The sequence below is a fragment of the Takifugu rubripes genome, chromosome 11 (assembly GCF_901000725.2).
Source record: "Takifugu rubripes chromosome 11, fTakRub1.2, whole genome shotgun sequence".
Lineage (NCBI taxonomy): Eukaryota > Metazoa > Chordata > Actinopteri > Tetraodontiformes > Tetraodontidae > Takifugu > Takifugu rubripes.
Genome location: NC_042295.1, coordinates 15,710,479 through 15,729,249, shown reverse-complemented (window position 1 = coordinate 15,729,249; position 18,771 = coordinate 15,710,479). Strand labels below are relative to the sequence as shown.

The 18,771-nt window shown below is 46.6% G+C and overlaps 3 protein-coding genes across 4 annotated transcripts in view; 1 reads left to right on the top strand and 2 right to left on the bottom strand.

Moving 5' to 3' along the window:
* LOC115246528 (uncharacterized) overlaps positions 1 to 8,277 on the bottom strand; it is an 89,106-nt gene extending 80,829 nt beyond the window's left edge. The window contains 5 exon segments of the mRNA XM_029844166.1: positions 6,165 to 6,339; positions 6,414 to 6,715; positions 6,799 to 7,084; positions 7,255 to 7,471; positions 7,637 to 8,277. Of these exon segments, the coding sequence (XP_029700026.1) occupies positions 6,165 to 6,339; positions 6,414 to 6,715; positions 6,799 to 7,084; positions 7,255 to 7,471; positions 7,637 to 8,277 (1,621 nt within the window).
* A 279-nt stretch (positions 8,278 to 8,556) lies between these two features.
* On the top strand, positions 8,557 to 14,273 carry pnkp (polynucleotide kinase 3'-phosphatase). Of its 2 annotated transcripts, XM_029844087.1 has the most exons (18): positions 8,565 to 8,657; positions 8,753 to 8,881; positions 9,039 to 9,085; positions 9,288 to 9,554; positions 9,645 to 9,917; positions 10,084 to 10,163; positions 10,274 to 10,331; positions 10,453 to 10,560; positions 10,638 to 10,709; positions 10,829 to 10,877; positions 11,497 to 11,564; positions 11,751 to 11,843; positions 12,442 to 12,538; positions 12,617 to 12,678; positions 13,212 to 13,321; positions 13,621 to 13,708; positions 13,790 to 13,857; positions 13,979 to 14,273. In XM_029844087.1, exons 2-18 carry the CDS (start codon positions 8,761 to 8,763, stop codon positions 14,097 to 14,099), a joined length of 1,782 nt encoding a protein of 593 aa, XP_029699947.1. In that variant the 5' UTR covers positions 8,565 to 8,657; positions 8,753 to 8,760; the 3' UTR covers positions 14,100 to 14,273. The 2 variants fall into 2 exon arrangements, with proteins under 2 accessions (XP_003968787.2, XP_029699947.1); XM_003968738.3 differs by having other exon boundaries at positions 8,557 to 8,881.
* Positions 14,234 to 16,617, bottom strand: LOC101071591 (endonuclease domain-containing 1 protein). The gene is made up of 6 exons (XM_011608744.2): positions 16,488 to 16,617; positions 16,229 to 16,382; positions 16,050 to 16,150; positions 15,844 to 15,958; positions 15,584 to 15,740; positions 14,234 to 14,878 (listed from the first exon to the last, which is right to left on the bottom strand). Exons 2-6 carry the CDS (start codon positions 16,301 to 16,303, stop codon positions 14,487 to 14,489), a joined length of 840 nt encoding a protein of 279 aa, XP_011607046.1. The 5' UTR covers positions 16,304 to 16,382; positions 16,488 to 16,617; the 3' UTR covers positions 14,234 to 14,486.
* Positions 16,618 to 18,771: the final 2,154 nt, after the last annotated feature.

The window sequence follows — 18,771 nt, the reverse complement described above, 5'->3', positions numbered from 1 at the left end:
CAGTCCAAGGGGAGGCATGTGTGGGAGACGCGGCGGGCAGGGATACGGCTTGATAGGCGGGTACTTAGGCCAAGATCAGTGTCACGCCTGCAAAGGGTACGGTCATTGGCAAAGGGACTGTCCATATCACAACTACCCAGAGGTACCAGGCAGTGTTCCACCATCTCATGGAATTTATCACCGGAGCCGATCTCATCTGACACCGTCGAGCTTGTGGGGTTCTCAGGAAGCCCGGAGAGACTGCCGTTTTCGGTGCCATTAGTGAATCGTGTTGCCAGACAGACTGTGTTGCACCCTTTGTCATTTCACAACATGGCCATATCAACCTGTAGGGACGAGATCTCCTTGTGAGGACAGGAGCAGCTATTCTGTGTGGAGATAAAGGTCTTTTGGTGCAATTTCCTAATGGAATGAAACTGAACTGCTGTATTTCACACCAAGGTGTGAAGGGACAAATGCTGATGATTCCGACACTCTCTCCAGAACAGGGGGTGTGGGCGGACATTTATTGGGGAGAACTTGAGCCAGAGACCTCACCTGGTGTCGGTGTTGTGGCATTGTTTCAGAGCTGGAGGTCCTGGTTGTCGATGCTAAGTCCTTTTGCCCCGCCAGTTGATCCCTATCATGTCACCCTATTTTACGACCTTGAGAACAATGAGGTGTATCAGGATGCGTTTAGAGAAAAGTTACAGGGAAATTTCTGGATGATTACATCACCGTGTTTGTGTGTTGGGCCTGAAGGTGTGGCTGCACAGGTCAACTTTGCTGAACAGAATGAGTGGTATGAGAGACTGTAAAGGAAATGTTGTCATTTCTGGGTCTCGCGAGCTATAGTAGACATTTTATTCCTGCATATTCAGAAAAGACTACGCCCCTACGTACAATGGTGAATGAACAGGGAATGCGTGATTTGACAGCCCGGCTAACATGGACAACTGAGGGAGAGAAAGCGTTCATTGCTCTTAAACAGGCACTCACGACATCTGCATGTGTTGCCATTCCGGAATATAAAGATACTTTCTTTTTGGATGTTTCTGAAGGAGAACATACAGTAAATGGTGTTCTCTTTCAGAAAAAAGGGGGTGAAAGGAAAGTATTAATGTATGCAAGTATAATGCTGGACCCCATTGAAAACAGGCAGCCACCATGTGTAAGGCAGGTAGCAGGGGTAGCAAAACTTTTACAAAAAACAGCACATTTAGTGATGGGTTACGCTCTGACAGTTCTTACAACACATAGTGTGGTATCACTGGTCAGCTCAGCAGCATTCACCATGACCTCACTTAGACAGACCAGGATGGACAAGATTTTAACTGCACCACACATAACATACACACATGAAGGGATCAATATGGCAGATGGTATGGGAGAGGGTGAACCACACAGATGTGAGGAGAAAGTGAAGAAAGATGAAAAAATTAGAGTAGATCTTAAGACAGAGCCGTTAAAGGATCCAGATGAAATACTATTCACAGACGGCTGTTGTTTCAGACACCCACAGGAGGGGCTGAAAGCTGCCTATGCAATAGTTAGAAAATCGGAAGAAGATTTTGAGGAAGTGGAAACAGGAAACCTAACAGGTAAAGAGTCAGCACAACTTGCAGAATTGAAGGCAGTTATTAGAGCGTTAGAAATATCAAAGGGAAAGAGAGTGACCATCTATACAGATTCAGCATATGTAGTGGGAGCAATACACTTAGAACTTTGTCAATGGTTGCGGGCAGGTTTTAACACAGCATCAGGATCTCCTATAAAACATGAGGCAGAGATGAGGCAACTGACACAGGCACTCATGGAACCAGCAGAGGTCGCAGTCGTAAAGTGCAAAGGTCACAGCAAGGAGAACTCTTTAGAGGGAAAAGGTAATGAGGCGGCAGATCAGGCAGCAAAGAAGGCAGCAGGTTATAAACCAAGTTACAATTTGTTGTTGGCAGAGAAAACAGTGCATGAAATTCTTCCAAGATACGACAGGGAAAGACTTAGTTGTGATCAAGAAGAAGCTTCTCCACATGAAAAAACAGTTTGGAAGGAAAGGGGGGCTGTGAAAGTTGAAGGAATTTGGCGGGGCCCAGATGGCAGACCTGTTCTCCCGCCCGGTCTGGTAGATGCCGCTCTGGAAGAGGCCCACGGCCTGACACACTGCGGGAAACCACGAATGATGCAGAGAATGTTCAATATGCACACGATTTAATGTAAAATCAACAATTCCAGGTCACGGCATTTTCCACCAGGTCAGGAAAGGCAGTGAGGTAACCCTCATGACCAAGGACCACGATCCTTCCACGGCCGTACAGAGAAGCAGCCATAATAACCTGGCCTTGGCTGTTCATCGCCAGAGGAAAGGCGTGGTCACTGATGAGGACCAGGTCACTGGGAGCACTGGGACCACAGAGGTCCAGTTCTTTCACGCCTCTCATGAGACGTGCGTAAGACTCTTCATGGAGGTTCTGTGTTGGCTGGGTGGTCATGATGAAATGGATGGAGGGTCTGAAAAGGTGGATGACAAAACAACCAATGATGATACTAAGAACTACTAAGACCCTTTGACTGGGGCCTTCACCAGGACCTCACCAGGACCTCAAGAAAGCGAGACCTCAGCAAAGGAGAGGAGGAGAGAAACAAACGCCGCAGCGTTTCCATCCCCTACCTGTCTGGAGTCTCGGAGAAGTTTAGGAGGATCCTCCAGAAACACGACATACAGGTTCATTTCAAACCCAGCAACACTCTCAGACAGAGGTTAGTACACCTGAAGGACAAGACACCAAGACCCAAACAAAGTAATGTTGTTTATGCTGTACAGTGCCAGGAGAAATGCAAGGAACTGTACATTGGGGAAACCAAACAACCTCTCCACAGAAGAATGGCACAACACAGACGCGCCACCTCTTCAGGTCAGGACTCAGCAGTCCACCTACACCTAAAGGAGAGTGGGCACTCCTTTGAGGACAGCCAAGTAAGGATACTGGCCAGAGAAGACCGCTGGTTTAAAAGGGGGGTCAAGGAAGCTATCCATGTTAAATTGGAAAAACCATCCTTACACAGAGGTGGTGGCCTGAGGCACTTCCTGTCACCCACATACAATGCAGTCCTCCACTCCTTCCAACAGCAAAACAAACATTCACACCATTCCAGGAGATCCAGTGACTCATCACCATGTGATCCAGCAGACAAAGGGGAGACACCTCAACAGAAACTAGGTGAACGACCCGACGAACGACCCTGCTAACGACTCTCAGGTGACCACCCAGATCATTAGCATGCTAATGGTCCACAGGGGCTATATATTTTCAAGCTCTCTCCCCAGCGATTTCAGAACTGAAGAAGCCTTCTGGATAGAAGGTGAAACGTCTTCAAGAGAAGAAACCCAGTCCAGTTTCTCCGGATTCTGTGTCGGAGTTGATCCTGATCCAAACCCACTGATATTCCCACCCTGATAAGGAGTCTAATGTGTCTCAGGAACACAAAGGACCGTCTAACCTGACCTAAAGACTTTAACGACGTTCTTCAGCCTCAGTTTCACTTTCGTTCCGATGTTTTTTCGGACCAGTTTCGTACATTTATCTGACACCAGAGGGCGCTGTGGTTCTACTGGGCGAGTACCAGTGATGACCACCAGGTTAGTCCCTCAACAACAACAACAGCAGCAACAACAACAGCAACAGCAACAACACACCTGAAATGAAGCAGAATTACATCGCTGGTTCTAATAAAATCATTCTAATAAGGGAGCAACAGACTCCACACAGGCTCAGATTACTCCCCTCAATCAAGCACAAATGACTCAAAAAGTGATGAGGAGTTAATTAATTCTTTATTAGGCTTGTCTTGATTAACAGAAAAGACAAATAGGATTGTAATGATATCAGGTAAGGCAGCAGACTACATGGGGATTAAGACATTTAAGACATCCACCAAAGATTATATTTCACCCTGAAGCCGCACAAGTGTTGTCTAATATAATTATCACCCTAATAAGCACCTATTATTGCATTATTTCTAGGTCCTCACCACCAGGGAAAGCAAAACCCAACTTTATGATAGAATTTTTATGAGGTTAGATGATGAGCTGACAAATCTCAATTAGATTATATGTCAATTAAATCATCAAAACTTTTGCACTTTTGAAACCCCCCCCTCTCGTCCTCATAATTGAGGGTGAAAAGTTGAAGAACCTCGGGCTGTTTTGGGGGTTTCGTACTTGGCTCTGATCCAACCGACTTCATCTGTCATAACCAGGGAATAAAACCAACAAAATGAGTTCATAAAACTGGATTAGATTAAAAGTCTCCCGTGACTAAGTTAAGGCAACAGAGACCTTTTACACCCGCTGCTCAACTGGGGGAGGAAGCAAACAAAGAAGTGGAATATCAGAAAAACCCAAGGATCAACCCCAAACCCATAAAAGCTAAATGGTTAAAAGAAGTTACAAGATCAAAGCTCTGCACTGTTGATCATCAGGAGGCTGATTGATCATCAGGAGGCTGATTGATCACCAGGAGGCTGATTGATCACCAGGAGGCTGATCCTCAGTTGTACTGGGCCATGGGGTGGTCGGTCCAGGGGGGCAAATGAGAGAGATCCTCCTCAGTGATCTCCTCGATGGGCCAAGCCCAGGACTTGAAGAATCCAGACAGATTCATTCCCACAACACGGGAGAAGGTTTCAGCATACAGGTTCATCTTTCCCTTGTTGTCGTGAGGAAAGTTGCTCATCTCAAAGTAGCCAGCAAAAACCTTCTTGAAGGCTTCCCAGCCAAACTTTTCCTGCAGCTACAAGAGAGAAGGAGAAGAAAAGCCACATTGTTCATCTTCATGCTTTATGATCAGGGGGAGGGAGATCAGGCAGGTGTCTCACCTGCAGGTAAGTCTCCAGAGCTGTCCAGACACTCCAGTCGCTCAGCTTCCTGCCGTCTGCAACGTATTTCTTCATCCGAGCTTTTCTCCTCTCTGAAGTCAGGTTTGAATGAGCCTGCACCACACAGCATGAGACAGCAACACTCGGAACAACAGAAAATTCCAGTAGACCTCAAGAACAGCCTGATACCTCTGCTCTCTTAAATCCCAGCAGTTCCTCGTGCACGTACACTGACCACAGGTTGCAAGTACACTCAGTGGTGTGTGGTGGGAATTCCCAGCAGCTCCTCTGTTGGTTGTGTCCCAGTTCATGAATGGGACCCCACATGCCCCCAGCAATCTTCGTGGTGTTGGTGATGAGGTAGGCGGTGGAAGTCTGTCCCATGATGGGATAGCCGGCATGCATCCACCCTGTTTGTCCAACAGACATGGGATGAAGACTTTAGTGCTTCCGTGTGGGTGGTGGGAAATGATCTACGTTAACTGGCTCCTGTTCGATCGAACCCTGACACGCTTACCACGAGAAATCTGCACATCAATCACGATGCGTTCCTTGCGAGGAAATTTGAGCAGTGTTGCGGCGAGCTCAGCGACGGTCTTCATTATGTTATTCCAGACTTGTGCCAGCTCATCAACCTGCTCAAGGTCACGGACAGCTTTTGATGACACAGTCAGGATGATGTTGTCAAACTCCAACTCTGCCCAGGGGGATGGAGCCGCACGCCGCTGCGACCAGTCGTCAGCTGTGGTCACACCTAAAAAGGGAATTATAACCATAAAAACGGGGGTTCGTCCTGTGTAGAACCTCAGAAATATCTCACAGCTTCAGTGCAATCCCAGACTCACCAGATTTATAATATGGTGCGAGCACAGCCTGCTGGACGACCATCTCGACCCCTGTCACTCTGGTTTGGGATGGGGCCAACAGGTAGATGAGACCGCCCCACAGGTTCTGCACCTGCATCTTTTCTGAAGTGATGGGAACTCTTAAATGGACAGACGGGGCTCTAATCAGCTGCTGGTGACTAAGATAGTCTGTTTGACAGCCGATCTGGATCTAAGGAGACATGAAGGTTAGTGGTCTTCTCGCAGCCACAGCTGGACTAGTTTAACAGTCTGGTACCTTCCATCCCTTGTTGACAATTGCTGCTGGTAGGGTCAGATTTGTCTTCATACCAGGTGAGAGGTAAAGACCGGTACTGATCCACTCAAAGCCTCCTAAGACAAATAACAACAGCACCACAGGTTCCAATTTACAATGGAAAAGCAAATGTACTGGGCAGCGGTTGTGCTGGAACGCCATCGTCTCACCTGCTGTGTCCACATTAATCTTGATTCTCTGGCTGTTGACCACTGGTAAGGTTGGGATGTCCTTGATGAGGTGGGGCAGGAGAACATCAGGATCAGGGAAGGCCTTGTACATTTCTGAGCCCATGAACAGAAGGAGGCGGTCTTTGGGACTCGTCACCGGGCTGCTTTCAGACACCTGCAACCACAATGGCTACAGTCACCGTTCTGAACGGCAGCCTGTCGTTGGGCTGCTTTAGCTCGGTGACTTACCTGCGGCACGCCTGCCTTCACGATGAGGTCATAGAGTGCGAGCAGAACCTGCATATAGGACGAGCAGCCATAAGCTCTCATTTGCAAGAACTTGGCGCAGTGGCTGCTCAGCTTTTGAAAAGACTCTGTCTGGTGCTGGCTGAGTGCCTTTTCCTCCAAGACATGACCAGCAAACTGGGATAACATGTGGCGGAAATGGTAGTTGTCCACAATGGCTTGGCTGGATTCAGGGACCTTGTAAATGCTCGCATCAATTGTATCTCCAAGCAGACTCAGGCCCATTTTGTTCAGGATCTTGTTTCCTGGAAAGACGTTTCCCCAAAAGAAGTTTGAGCCTATGGATTGTGGTGAATTTGATTCCCAAAATGAACTTGCATTGTCATACCTGGAAATTCTGTCATTACATTTCCTCCGCCGTATGACCAGTACCAGGCATGTCCACCAATCACTAGGCCTCCTCCCTCAGCAACAAAGTCTTGGATCTCCTTTGCATGAGCACCACTGTATGCCATTCCCATATAAACACTCAGGTCTTTTCGGAAGTCTGTGTACTCGCACGTAAACCCTGACTTGCTGAGAACCGGGACTGCGCATTTTTCCACAACGCCGACGACTCCATTCCGGCCTTGATCCAGCCAGCGGATGGCGTTGCTCCAGAAGGTGGACAGGTTCTTTGATTAAAAGCAGGAAGGCAGCAGTTTGTAAATCACATTAATAGAATCATATCAAATATATAAAAGACTACTGATGTTTATGGTATTTCCCAATAAAATATGATTGTGTTGAAGTGAATATCTAGAACTTAATAATTATTTCATGTAATTTCGAATATTAACTGTACCTGATTGCAAAGACATCCTTCGTGAGAAATAACGAGGACTCTTCCCAGGCCGTAGTAGGCTCCTGCCAGAAATGGCCGTCCGTCCTCGGTGGTTCCAATGGGAAAGGCCAGTGAGCCGTGAGGAAGAATCTCAGAAAATATTGATGTTGAACCAACATCAAGCTCTTTAACCCCTTTGAGCAAGAAATTCAGGTCATCGTTGAAGTCCCTGGCCGGTCTGTACGAGATCAAATTCAACAGACGTTGAGAGCATATCCACCAGTTTAGATCAACAGAAATCTTAAAAAAGAATTGACACTGATAAAAGGAAAACTGCAGGCGATACTTTTCAGCAGAATGAGAGATTTTCTGATTAAAGGCTTCAGATGTGTGATACACTCACTTCAGAGACATCCAGGAGTATGGGACCTCTGGGGAGATGGACAGAGTTTCCATTTCACTGAATTTCTCAGTAAAGTAGATCCCTGCTACTCCAGACACCTTGTTCCCATCAAAATTAAGCAACGGCTCCACCCCAGGGTTTTTAGCAGACCAATGCCAGGCCTGCCCCCCAATCAAGATTCCTCCTCCGGACTTCATGAATGTCACCAGGGATTTCTGATCTGCTGCCACGCTGTAGGCATCTGTCACATAAACACCAACCCCCAGATCACTCCTAAACCCCCCAACAACTTTCACAGTAAACTTGTATTGGCAGAGCTCGTCAGCAGCCGCTTTAATATTTTGGTGGACTGCAACAGACAAGTTGGCAGATCCATCTCCTCTAAGCCAATTCACCGCATTCTCTACCAGACTGGGAAATTCGGACAAGCAGGACTCATGACCCAGGACCACTATCCTTCCAAGGCCATAGGTGGAGGCAGCCATTAGGACTTGGCCTTGGCTGTTGATTGCCAAAGGGAAGGCATCACCAACCAGAGCCAGCTCACTAGGAACATCGGAATCTTTGAAGTCCAGCTGAGTCAAGCCTTTGACCAAAAGCTTGTAAGCCTCTTCGAAATCTTGGGTAGGTTTGGTGGACATGGTGAAAGTTGGTAGAGTTGTTAAATCTGAAAGGGTAATTACAAATTAAAAACATTAAATAGTTGTGTTTAGATATGTCACACTTTGATACATTGAGAGGAAAAAGGAAAGAAAGCAATCAAAAATAAAAGATTGCCCATATTACACTAAAAAGTATCTATAATTGCAAGCATATCATCATAAAATAATTCGATAAAATCAACTTCATGATGCTTAAGTTCCACTCAATGGATGTCCATATTTGCAAAACCGGACCGGAACAAATGTGAGTAGAGTAACGTGTTGCCTGTCGAGCGTTTTATTGGGACGGACTGCGATGTTTAGTTAAAGTGGTGTTTCTTTCTACTGACGCCGAAAAGTTTGATCGAATCGAAGAATTTGTACGCTTTAGACTTTGTCACGGTAATTTCATCTCCTCGTTTATGTTCATTCATACATCTAAACTTTACATTCGACACGATACGACGCAATAAAGGCTCCCAGATGTCGTGCACGCTCGTCAGCCAGACCGGAGCTCGGATCTCTCTTGAGGATGGACGTCCTGTGGTTCTCGGCCGAAGTCCGGACACCAGAGTCACCGACAAGAAATGTTCTCGGAACCAGGGTAAGGAAATGTGGCCCAATTAATTGTGAAATTTTCGTCATGCAAGCCATAGTGAAATGAGTAATTTGGTCAAAGGCATGCTACTGATGGTACAAGATAGTAACCATCGAAATAAGGGTGTTTATTTTGAAAGAGTAAATCTTTTTCTGTCTTTCAGTGAAAGTGGTAGCTTGCTATGCAGACCAGGACGTTGTTGTTACGCAGGTATGAACAGACCCACATCACTCATTGACCACTGACCAGAAACAGGTAGATCAGTTCTTGTCTGTGACGCAACACTTTTCAAACATCGGCTGTGAATGTCTGAAGATTGATGGCATTGCTGTTCCACCCACATTGCCTCTGTCCTTTAAACTCTGTGCCCTCTGTATAACAATGTCTGTGATTGCTAATTTGTCTTCTTTAGTTGGGACCAAATCCTACTTTCCTGGATGGTGTACCGCTTGGCCAGGGCCTGTCAGGGACTCTCACTGACGGAGGTACTCTCTACCTTGTCAACCAAAACCACCCATTTAAGCTGTGCTTTGATTTGAATTTAAATAGAACAGCTACCAGCACTGCAAAGAAAGGAGAAAAAGCTAAAGATAAGACACAAGGGGGAAGCAAAGAGACACAAGTGAGTGCAAATCCCAAGCGCAGTATCAAGGATTTCTTTTCTACCTCTCCCATGAAGGTAAATTGGCACAGAACCAAAGTGTGTATCATTTGGTCTGATTGTATTATTGCATTTTCTCCTGAAGTTGTGTTGTCTTTTTTTTTTTAGTCGTCAAAAAGAAAACTTAGTCCTGAAAAAGAGGATGCTGAGGTTAAACGCCAAAGAAAGAGTGAGGATGAAGAGGAAGAGGAAGGAGACGAGGAGGAGAGACGAGCAGAGGAGAAGCTCAAGCACCTTCAGGAGATGGCAGAGAAGTTCACACCCGAAAGCAAAGACGGCAGCTCTTCGTGCTCAGAACCGACAGGCTGCCTAAAGAGCAGCTGGCAACAGATTGGCAACCTGTTACTTTACACTGCTGCAGGTGTTAAAGGGAGTGACAAGGTGACCTCAGCTGCACAGCATTTACTGACGCCAGAGAATGGAAGAGGGTTGTCGAGCTGACTGTGCAACGTTAAAATGTTCACGTCAGCTCGCTATCAGAATTAGAGACGGCTTAATGTTGTGTGCAACTTATCCTCACTTTCTCCTCCACTCTCTTCCTGTTCAGATTGCTGGGTTTGATATAGACGGCTGCATTATCACCACCAAGTCTGGCAAAGTCTTCCCTACCGCTCCAAATGATTGGAAGTACGCCGTGGTCTTGGCTTGTCTACATCTACATGTTTAAATTCACTCATCCAGTTGCCTACATGGGACACATTTCAATATTTCCTTTCATTTCTATGTTTGATTAAAAGGATCCTGTACCCAGAGATCAAGCCAAGACTTGCTAGCTTGCTTCAAAATGGATACAAGGTGGGGAGGAGTTCAATTTAATAGCTTCAAACTGCAATAATGAAAGAAACATCATTGTTGTTTTGGGCTCTTTTTAATTCACCAGTGCATATTTTCGACTATCCTCGCTCTTTTTCTGCAGGTTGCATTCTTTACTAATCAAATGGGGATCGCTAAAGGAAAGCTGAGACCAGAAGTCTTCAAGTCTAAAGTGGAGGACGTCCTGGCCACGCTGCAGCTTGCTGTGCAGGTTGGTGGCACCCAAGCCCGACTCGGAGCCTTTTCTCCTCACTATTGCCTAATGTGTCCGTCTCTGTTGTGTCTCAGGTGTTCGTGGCCAGTGGTCCTGGTCTCTATAGAAAACCAGTGATGGGAATGTTTAATTACTTGTGTGACAAGGTAATTACTGAGAAAGCTGTCTATCATAATCAGGGTGTTTTTGGTATTCCTCTGTGCTATAGTCGCCTCAGGTGGATCATCTTTAATAGTTTAAGCTTATTGTTGTTTCCCCCATTCAGGCCAATGATGACGTGACTGTTGATCTGGCCAGAAGTTTTTATGTTGGAGGTGAGTTATTTTCTAAGTAGGTGGTTTTAAAATAATGATGAAAATAATAATCTGTTCCTTGGATCCGGTGCTGTCAGTTCTGCAGGGTGCGACTGACAAGCTGTCAGTTATTTTCCTGCCTTGACTTGATCACAATATAAAAATGTTAATTCAGCTTGAACCTGAACTGTCCTACCACTGTGGGATTATTAATCTGTAAATCTTATAAAGATACAGTTGCATCTTTTATTTGTAAATCTTTAATAAGAGATTAATTTATTAGTTTAGCATTTTGTAGATGCTTCAGAGTATCAACAGGTCAGATCCTTTTTTAACATATCCCAAATACCTTTGAGGACATATGTGGGCTTTTTAATTATGTTTCTAAGTGCAACAGTGTTACAATGTTATAATATATCAGATATAACACTCTAATATTTACAGAGCAACATGTTTAAGTTCAATGGTACCTGATGTTGTTCAGTATGTTTTTATATCTCTTTTCATGCACTATGACTGACTAATTTTCTGCCTTTTGACGACTATTGTTATAATAAAGTGCTTGAAATGCCCAGTAGCTTTGCCAGACGGCCTGAAGTAGAACGTAGGACAAAGGTTTTAAAGGTACCTCTCTGTGAAGATGCTGCAGGTCGGCCAGAGAAGTGGGCTCCAGGCAGGAAGAAGGATTTCTCCTGTAGTGACAGGCTGGTGAGTCCTCTACAATATATACCTGCTGCTCCACCGCCCCCCTCCCTCAGGCCTTCCGTCTCATGTTTACCTGTTCTGAGGTCTTTATGCAAAGTCGTCAGAGATACTGCCTTTAGCATTTGAGAATGTGGTTGCATCGGAATCTGGTTGCATCAGGAATCTTTTTATCCCTTTTTGTTGTTGTAGTTTGCGCTGAACATTGGTTTACGGTTCCATACGCCCGAGGAGTTCTTCCTGGGCTGGAAGAGCGCCCCCTATAACCTTCCTTCTTTTGACCCTGTGAGTACCCTCTAACACATTCATACACATTGTGTAATGTCTAAATACTGTGGAAAATAGTTTAGCCTCACAAACTTTAGCAAGACTGAGACACCAGGTTCTGCATCAGGAAGGTCTGAAGACCTGCAGAAGTGAACGGGCAGCGTTGAGGATTGGAAACACGGAATAGGAAGATGTGCATCAGTGCCATCGGTCAGAACCAGCAAAAACCAGTGGGACCCAGTTCCACCCACCTGCTGTCAGGACAATTCTGCTCTTTTTGGAAGCCGAAACCCCGACGTGGCAAAAAGGCCAAAGGGCCGTGGCTTTTTTAAACTGATACTAGTTACCTGGTTAGCAGGTTGTCTGTGTTTAAAGCCAGATTGCACCACTAAGATCGTGATGGTAATTGAGCTTTCGGACATCGAGGAGGACTGGATGGTGCGTTCAGTCATGTAGGCGCCTTCTTTTCTGTTGCTCTGCTGTCAGTGTTTCAGCTGCTGAGACAGACAAAAATGCAAGTAGACGCAGGTGGTGACAGGAGCATGAATAAAGGCTGATGGAAACAGGTTGGGTTGTTTTTCTCCACGTGCTTCTCTCTTTTTCTGTGCTGATCTAGAGGAAGCTGGACTCCTCTGGGCGTCTGTACGACCCACCGTCTGCCTCTCTCACCTCCAGCCAGACAGAAGTTATTGTTGCTGTGGGTTTCCCAGCATGTAAGAAAGAAGTGCTGATTGTTTTTGGAGTTCCGCTCTCGTCTCCACTTCACTAGTTGACGCTCTGCTTCTCCACAGCAGGAAAGTCGACGTTTTTCCACACCCACATCATTCCAAAAGGCTACGTGTACGTCAACAGGGTGAGTTGAGGGAAGCTGTTTTCTTTAGGCTGCAGCATTTAACCTTCAGTGAGTGTGAGTGCGCCCGACTCCCTAACAGAAGGCTGCCTGAGATCTATAGAGCCAGGAACTATAGATATTTCTAACCTTACACGCCCCTGTAGAACAATTATACAAGATGCAGAGTATTTAAATAGACTCTTGACCCCCAGGTTAGCTTCTGGAACAAAGAACGTGACGGCTGTAAAGCAAAGTGGAGCCATCGGTTAGATTTTAGGAACGTATATGTGGAGTCAAGTAACTGATATGTGATATATGTATAACTGATACATGTATGATTTACTGATAATGACTCCTTATATCTGCAAACGCAGCTTTTCCCAGTTATTGTGTGAGATTCCTTCAGTAATTCAGCATCATGTTTTGCTTCTTGTGCACCAAATAGTCATTTTCTCTCAAGGCGTGAAGATAATTAGTGTCATGAGCTCATTTCGCCTCGTATGACGCCCTAATTCAAAGGTGATGTCCTTTCTTTTGTCTCCTCTTCTCATCAGGACACGCTTGGTTCTTGGCAAAGCTGCGTGTCTGCATGTCAGCGTGCGCTCAAAGACGGCCGCAGTGTTGCCGTGGACAACACCAACCCAGACCCAGAGTCTCGACGGCGGTATACCGACCATGTTGTCACGCTTCCTATAGTAGGGGGTCATTGGGGGGGGGGGTACTGGGGTTTCTGCACTGTCAGACACTTTAACATGAATGTTGCACCATATCTTTGGGATCAAACGCGCTGGTTTCTTGGAAAAACCTCTGTACCGCCTCTATTTGGCACGACGGAGGTACAGAAACGCAGAGACCGTGTTATAAAATAAAGTACATTTTTAAAGAATGTTAGCTTGACACACCTGCGCCATGCGGGTGCCTCAAACATGGCGTGTGAACACAGGTGCTTTGTCTGTTCCTCAGCTATGTAGACGTGGCGAAGGCTGCAGGAGTGCCGTGTCGCTGCTTCCAGTTCTCGGCTTCTCTGGAACAAGCCAAGCACAACAACAGAGTATGACTCCAGCCAACCACTTGACAGCTTCTCTCCGTCTCTTTAATTGCTGCTAACGACGGCATGTGCCTCCTTTATTAGTTTCGTGAGATGGTTCCATCTGATGCCAAACATGCCAAAGTCAACGACATCATTTTTCACAGCTATAAGTAAGAATTCCTTTCTTTTCACCTGTGCTGCTGCATCAAACCTCGTTATTTTACAGGTTAGTGTGTATGTGGCCTCCTTGTTGCAGGTTAATTCACATCTTTCCTCCCTGTCTTTGGGCAGAAAACATTTTGTGGCTCCTGCTCTCTCGGAAGGATTCTCAGAGATTCTCCAGATCCACTTCGTCCCACAATTCAAAGACAGCACGACAGAGAGGCTCTTCCGGCAGTTTTCGGAGGGCTGATGGGATTACTGGCCACACTCTGCAAACTTCCAGTCACTAAGACGACTGGACTTTGGCGCCGAATCAAACCTCTCTAAGACGGATCAGGTTTCTTTTGTATGTGACTGAGTATGAGTAAATAATGGATTTGGTGCATAGCTAGGAGTTTATTCAATAAAACCATTACATTAAAGCTTATAAAATGAATGGCACGTTTTATTCTTGGCTTTGTTTTTAGGTTTTCAGACAATAATTAGGTTTAGACATTCTGTTGACCTTCGGGATTCTAAAGTGGGTGTGAGGACAGCTCACTGCACTGAATTATGCATGATCCATTCAATAAAGCCACTGAAGCCTCTGCATCAGTAGAACTTCCCCATTTATTATTTTTCCAGTATTCGTCTGCGTTTAGGCTCTGCAGTTGTTGTGAAACAGCGCCCCCACCGGCTGGTCGGAGAACTGCTGCAGGAGCTCTCCCAGCTCCTCCAGTGACAGCTGCTCTACCCAGTTCTGCTCGGTGTTCCTGGCCGCACCGGCACCGCTCTGGATGGGCCTGCCGTTGTTGTCCACGCAGCAATAAGCGTTCCAGATGTAGTCCGGGATGTTGACGCGGCGCACGTTGTTTTTGACGATCCAGCGGTCCGAGGATGGAACCGCACCCACCAGGACAAACGCTTTGGAACACCTGTCCCGGAAAAGTTCCGTCATTTCGGACTCGTGGATCCTCCAAGCGTTCTGGTTGAGTTTGGGGTTCTGAGGAACCACGTTTGTCAGGGTGAAAGTGGCGTTGCGACTTGGAACTGTTAGAGGGGGAAGCCAAAAAGAAGTAAGTACCCCTTAACCCGGAACTACCCCAAATGTCACGTGAGCTCTGGTTAAACGCCTGTATCGTTAGTGGGATATTAAATATCATCATATACGAAAATTCCTGATGACGCAAAAGGAGATGGACATCGGAGCCTCGACTGTTTGACGTCCAACATACGCCATACACACGTCATACACCCATCAATAGGACTTTACTATTGCACACTCCAAAGCTGCAGTGGCGTCGCGCCCTTCACAGATGTTACAGATGTTCTCTAACTGTTCCTGCACCTTAAAGCTGCGCATTTGACTGATGCTGTTATTCCTGAGCGAGGTGTGACTAACGATGCTGAACGTCACTCCACAGATTCTGATCGAGGGGGAGCAGAGAAGACTTAAAAGAATGTTAAATTCGTTCAGAAAAGTCCGATTCAAGGTGCTAAAATGCTCAAAGATGAGTCTCGAACCAATGCTCACAATTGTTTAAACTGATATTTAAATTCAAAAGACGTCTGAGATAAAACCTATGAAAGGATCCTGCCCAGGGTTCTGACAGATCCAGATGAGATCTCACTTTGAGTAACAAGCCGGTGGGTTCCATCATGGTCCACGGGTGAATATGAGGGAAGCCCCCTCACTACTACTGAGCCCTACAGCTGCACAGGTTCTAGCCTGGGAAATGTCTCATTCTCTGGTACCTGGATGGTGTCCATTAGGGTTCAGGTGACCACGGTCGAATCCAGAGTGAGTGTAGTCCTCATTGAGAGCCTGCCTCTCCCCCAGGTAGACCCCTGGGTGGTCCTTCCCGAGCCAGTAGCCATCCTTCATCCCTGCTGGCCAGGACATGTTCACCAACTGTAGTCACAGCAACATTCCTCAGAGTTTACCTGGAATCCAAACTGTACAGAAAAAAGTAGGAGTTCTACAGAAGGTCCTGATGGTGGCTGGCCACACCAACCTGAGGCTCCACAAACCACCGTTTCTCTCGACCACCTCCATTGCTTGGCTGGAAAAAATAGGCCGAGTAGACGGCAATTCGCCGGTTGGTGTCGAAGAGAGTTGCAAAATGGAACCTGGTGCAGAGAGTTGGCATTTAACTGCAGTCGGAAGTCTTGAATAAGGCATTTCCAAAGATTCTGGCATCGTCACCACTGGCGCCTGCACCTGTTATCGAAGCGCTGGCAGAGACGGGCAGCACCGGGGGTAGAACTCCCCCACTCTGGCACCTTCTCTTCGTAGAAATGTTTCAGACATTCTGGCTGATCCTGGAAAAACAAATCCCAGGTGCTCTTCAGTAGATGTGTGCAGAGCCAGATGTGACGTTCTGAGATGTTCAAACGAACCTCAAAACGCTCCACAACATCTGCACGAGCAGCGAGGAGGAAGAGCAGAGGGCACCAGGCCACCACGCTGCGCATGCTGGACCGCTGAGAATAGAGACACTAAACACGTGGGAATACCTGGGAAAACGTGCTGGAAAACGGGAGCAACGACTCCCTGAACAACAGCCGAAGAAATCAGAATCTTACGACTTGAAATCGGTTGAAATTGAACACATTTGTTGGTGGAAATGTGTGAAATAAAGCATTTATTCACACTCACCTGCGGACCTGTCTGCTGCCCCGGGCTGAAACCCAAATGTGACTTCTCGCCACCTTTCACCTCCTCTCCCCTCCTGCTGTGTCGGAGCTCCTCCCGCTCCCTGTGAGAAGGGCTGAAGATGACGTGCACGAGGCTTTTAGGAATACCAGAATGCGTCTATATACTGTAAATGATTACACACGAAATCATCGTTTTAATGACAGAACTGGCGCAGAAATACTCTAAAGCATTCAGCTTTATTTTAAATGTAAACTTTGAGGTGACATGAGGTTGCTGCGGCCGTTTAATCGGTCAATGCAAGTTCACTCCTTTACCAGCCTGTTGGAAACGTGCACGACCCCCTGCAGCTGCTCACTGGAGATAACACCAATATAAGTCAGCAGATGTGGGGTTTCACACAGCTCATATATGTTTGTAGCCTCCTTCCTACTCTAATAACCTTTTCTAGATTAATATAAAAGAATAAAGATTTTTTTAGCAGTTTTATATCTGGACAAATGGCCAAGTAAGTGATGATCATAAAGTAATCTATATTTGGTAAATGTCCTGAACCCTTTTTGTTTGACTGTATTACAGCCAGAGAGGCTGGTTGAAACCAGCTTTATTTAACCAGCTTTGTCTTTTCCCATTCCTGCGCTGCCTTTCACTGGAAATATCAGAGTACACAACTAACAAAACATACTCTGCAGTGGTTTAACAAAAAAGCTAAAGTAAGTTGTCTATTATATGTAAATAAACCTCACAGGATTCGACGCAAGCAGCACGTTTTTACGCTATAATGCAAATTAAAGTGGTAGCAGAGGATCCAGCAGTAAAGGGAAAACACCTTTTCTCCTCTCATGATTGGTGCCTTGTGCTCCTTTTCCATCTCTAAATAAGTGAACTTCTGTTTCTCCTCAGACCTGCAGTTCCCCAAAATAACTGCAGTTGCGCAGCATCGCCGCTTGGGGGCAGTGTTAGTTCTCCCAACTCATCCCGCCACTGACAGTTTTTGTCTTTGAAAACAGCTTCAAAGGACATCAAAGCCCCCGAAGTTTGGCCCGTTCCTGGAGTTCTTTAAAGTCAAGTGTCACTGACATGTTTTGGACTGAATGCTTCATTGACTTGAACTTGTTACAGAGAACAAGCACAGGCTTTGGTTCTGCATGCACACGTTTATCCTTGACTCAAACATCCCATCATCCCCAGCTTCCACAGCAAACGTGCACGCACACGCCACGAGTCTTTGTTGTTCAGGCACCAACTGAACAAATTTTAATTTTAGGTGAGAATTGGCAACAAAAGGTCTGATATTTAAGGAAAAAAGCGCGATGAACAAAAGAGGAAGTCGATCTTTGGCTGTGACGCCCTCTGACTTGGGGGTGGATGCATTTTCCAGGTGTGTGGAGGCGGAGCTCCTCAAACACCTCCTGACTGGTGAGAGGTGAGACGTGTCTGCATGCGTCTACCTGTCTGTCTGCTCCAAGGACAGATGGCTCGACAGACAATCTCAGCCCAGACAGAGCAGGCAAAGAGAGGAATTCAATCACACCGCACCGAGCACCACTCCCCCCCCCTCCCTCCCTCCATCCACCCTATTTCCCAATATGTTCTACCCCTTCTCTCCTCCCCCACTCTCTCTTTATCATTTCCTCCATTCTCTGTCTTCATCTTTGTAAATCGCTTCATTTCAGATGCATTCATACATTTTCAATATCTTTATGTATGAGTTTTGCTCATTCCCTCCCTCCTCCCTCCCTCCCTCCCTCCCTCCCTCCACTCTCCCTTCCTCCCCTCCCTCCCTCCCTCCCTCTCTCCCTAACTCCCTCCCTCCCTTCCTTCCTCCCTCCCTCATTCCCTCCCTTCCTTCTCCCTCCCTCCCTCCCTTCCTCCCTCCCTTCCTCCTCCCTCATTCCCTCCCTCCCTCCCTCCCTCCCCTCTCTCCCTTCCTCCCTCCCTCCCTTCCTCCCTCCCCGTGTCCATCTTTCTCCCCTCGTTTTTGTTTTTTCTCTTTCTCTCTTCCTCCCATCCTAACCCTCTCCTATACCTTTCTTCTTTACTCTCTCCATCCCATTACTGTAATCCATCACTCTTCCATCAGCCACCATGCAAACAGGCCCGCCGGTTGCCATAGCAACCACCTATGGCCCGGCTGTGAGCAGCCCTCTCCGTGATTGGCTGGCAAGAGCCTAGGCAGTATCAGTCTGTCTGGGAGACGTGGTAATTGGCTGGGAAGTCTCTCTCTCACTGTAACACACATGCACACACGCACGCACACACACACATACACACACACACACATATA

Coding starts and splice junctions, on each gene's coding strand:
- pnkp (XM_003968738.3), top strand. CDS start 8,761: ATGTCGTGCACGCTCGTCAGCCAGACCGGAGCTCGGATCTCTCTTGAG. Junction 9,555..9,644: donor TTTCTACCTCTCCCATGAAG/GTAAATTGGCAC, acceptor TTTTTTTTTTAG/TCGTCAAAAAGAAAACTTAG. Junction 10,561..10,637: donor CGCTGCAGCTTGCTGTGCAG/GTTGGTGGCACC, acceptor GTTGTGTCTCAG/GTGTTCGTGGCCAGTGGTCC.
- LOC101071591 (XM_011608744.2), bottom strand. CDS start 16,303: ATGCGCAGCGTGGTGGCCTGGTGCCCTCTGCTCTTCCTCCTCGCTGCT. Junction 16,151..16,228: donor ATGTTGTGGAGCGTTTTGAG/GTTCGTTTGAAC, acceptor TTGTTTTTCCAG/GATCAGCCAGAATGTCTGAA. Junction 14,879..15,583: donor CCCTAATGGACACCATCCAG/GTACCAGAGAAT, acceptor CCCCTCTAACAG/TTCCAAGTCGCAACGCCACT.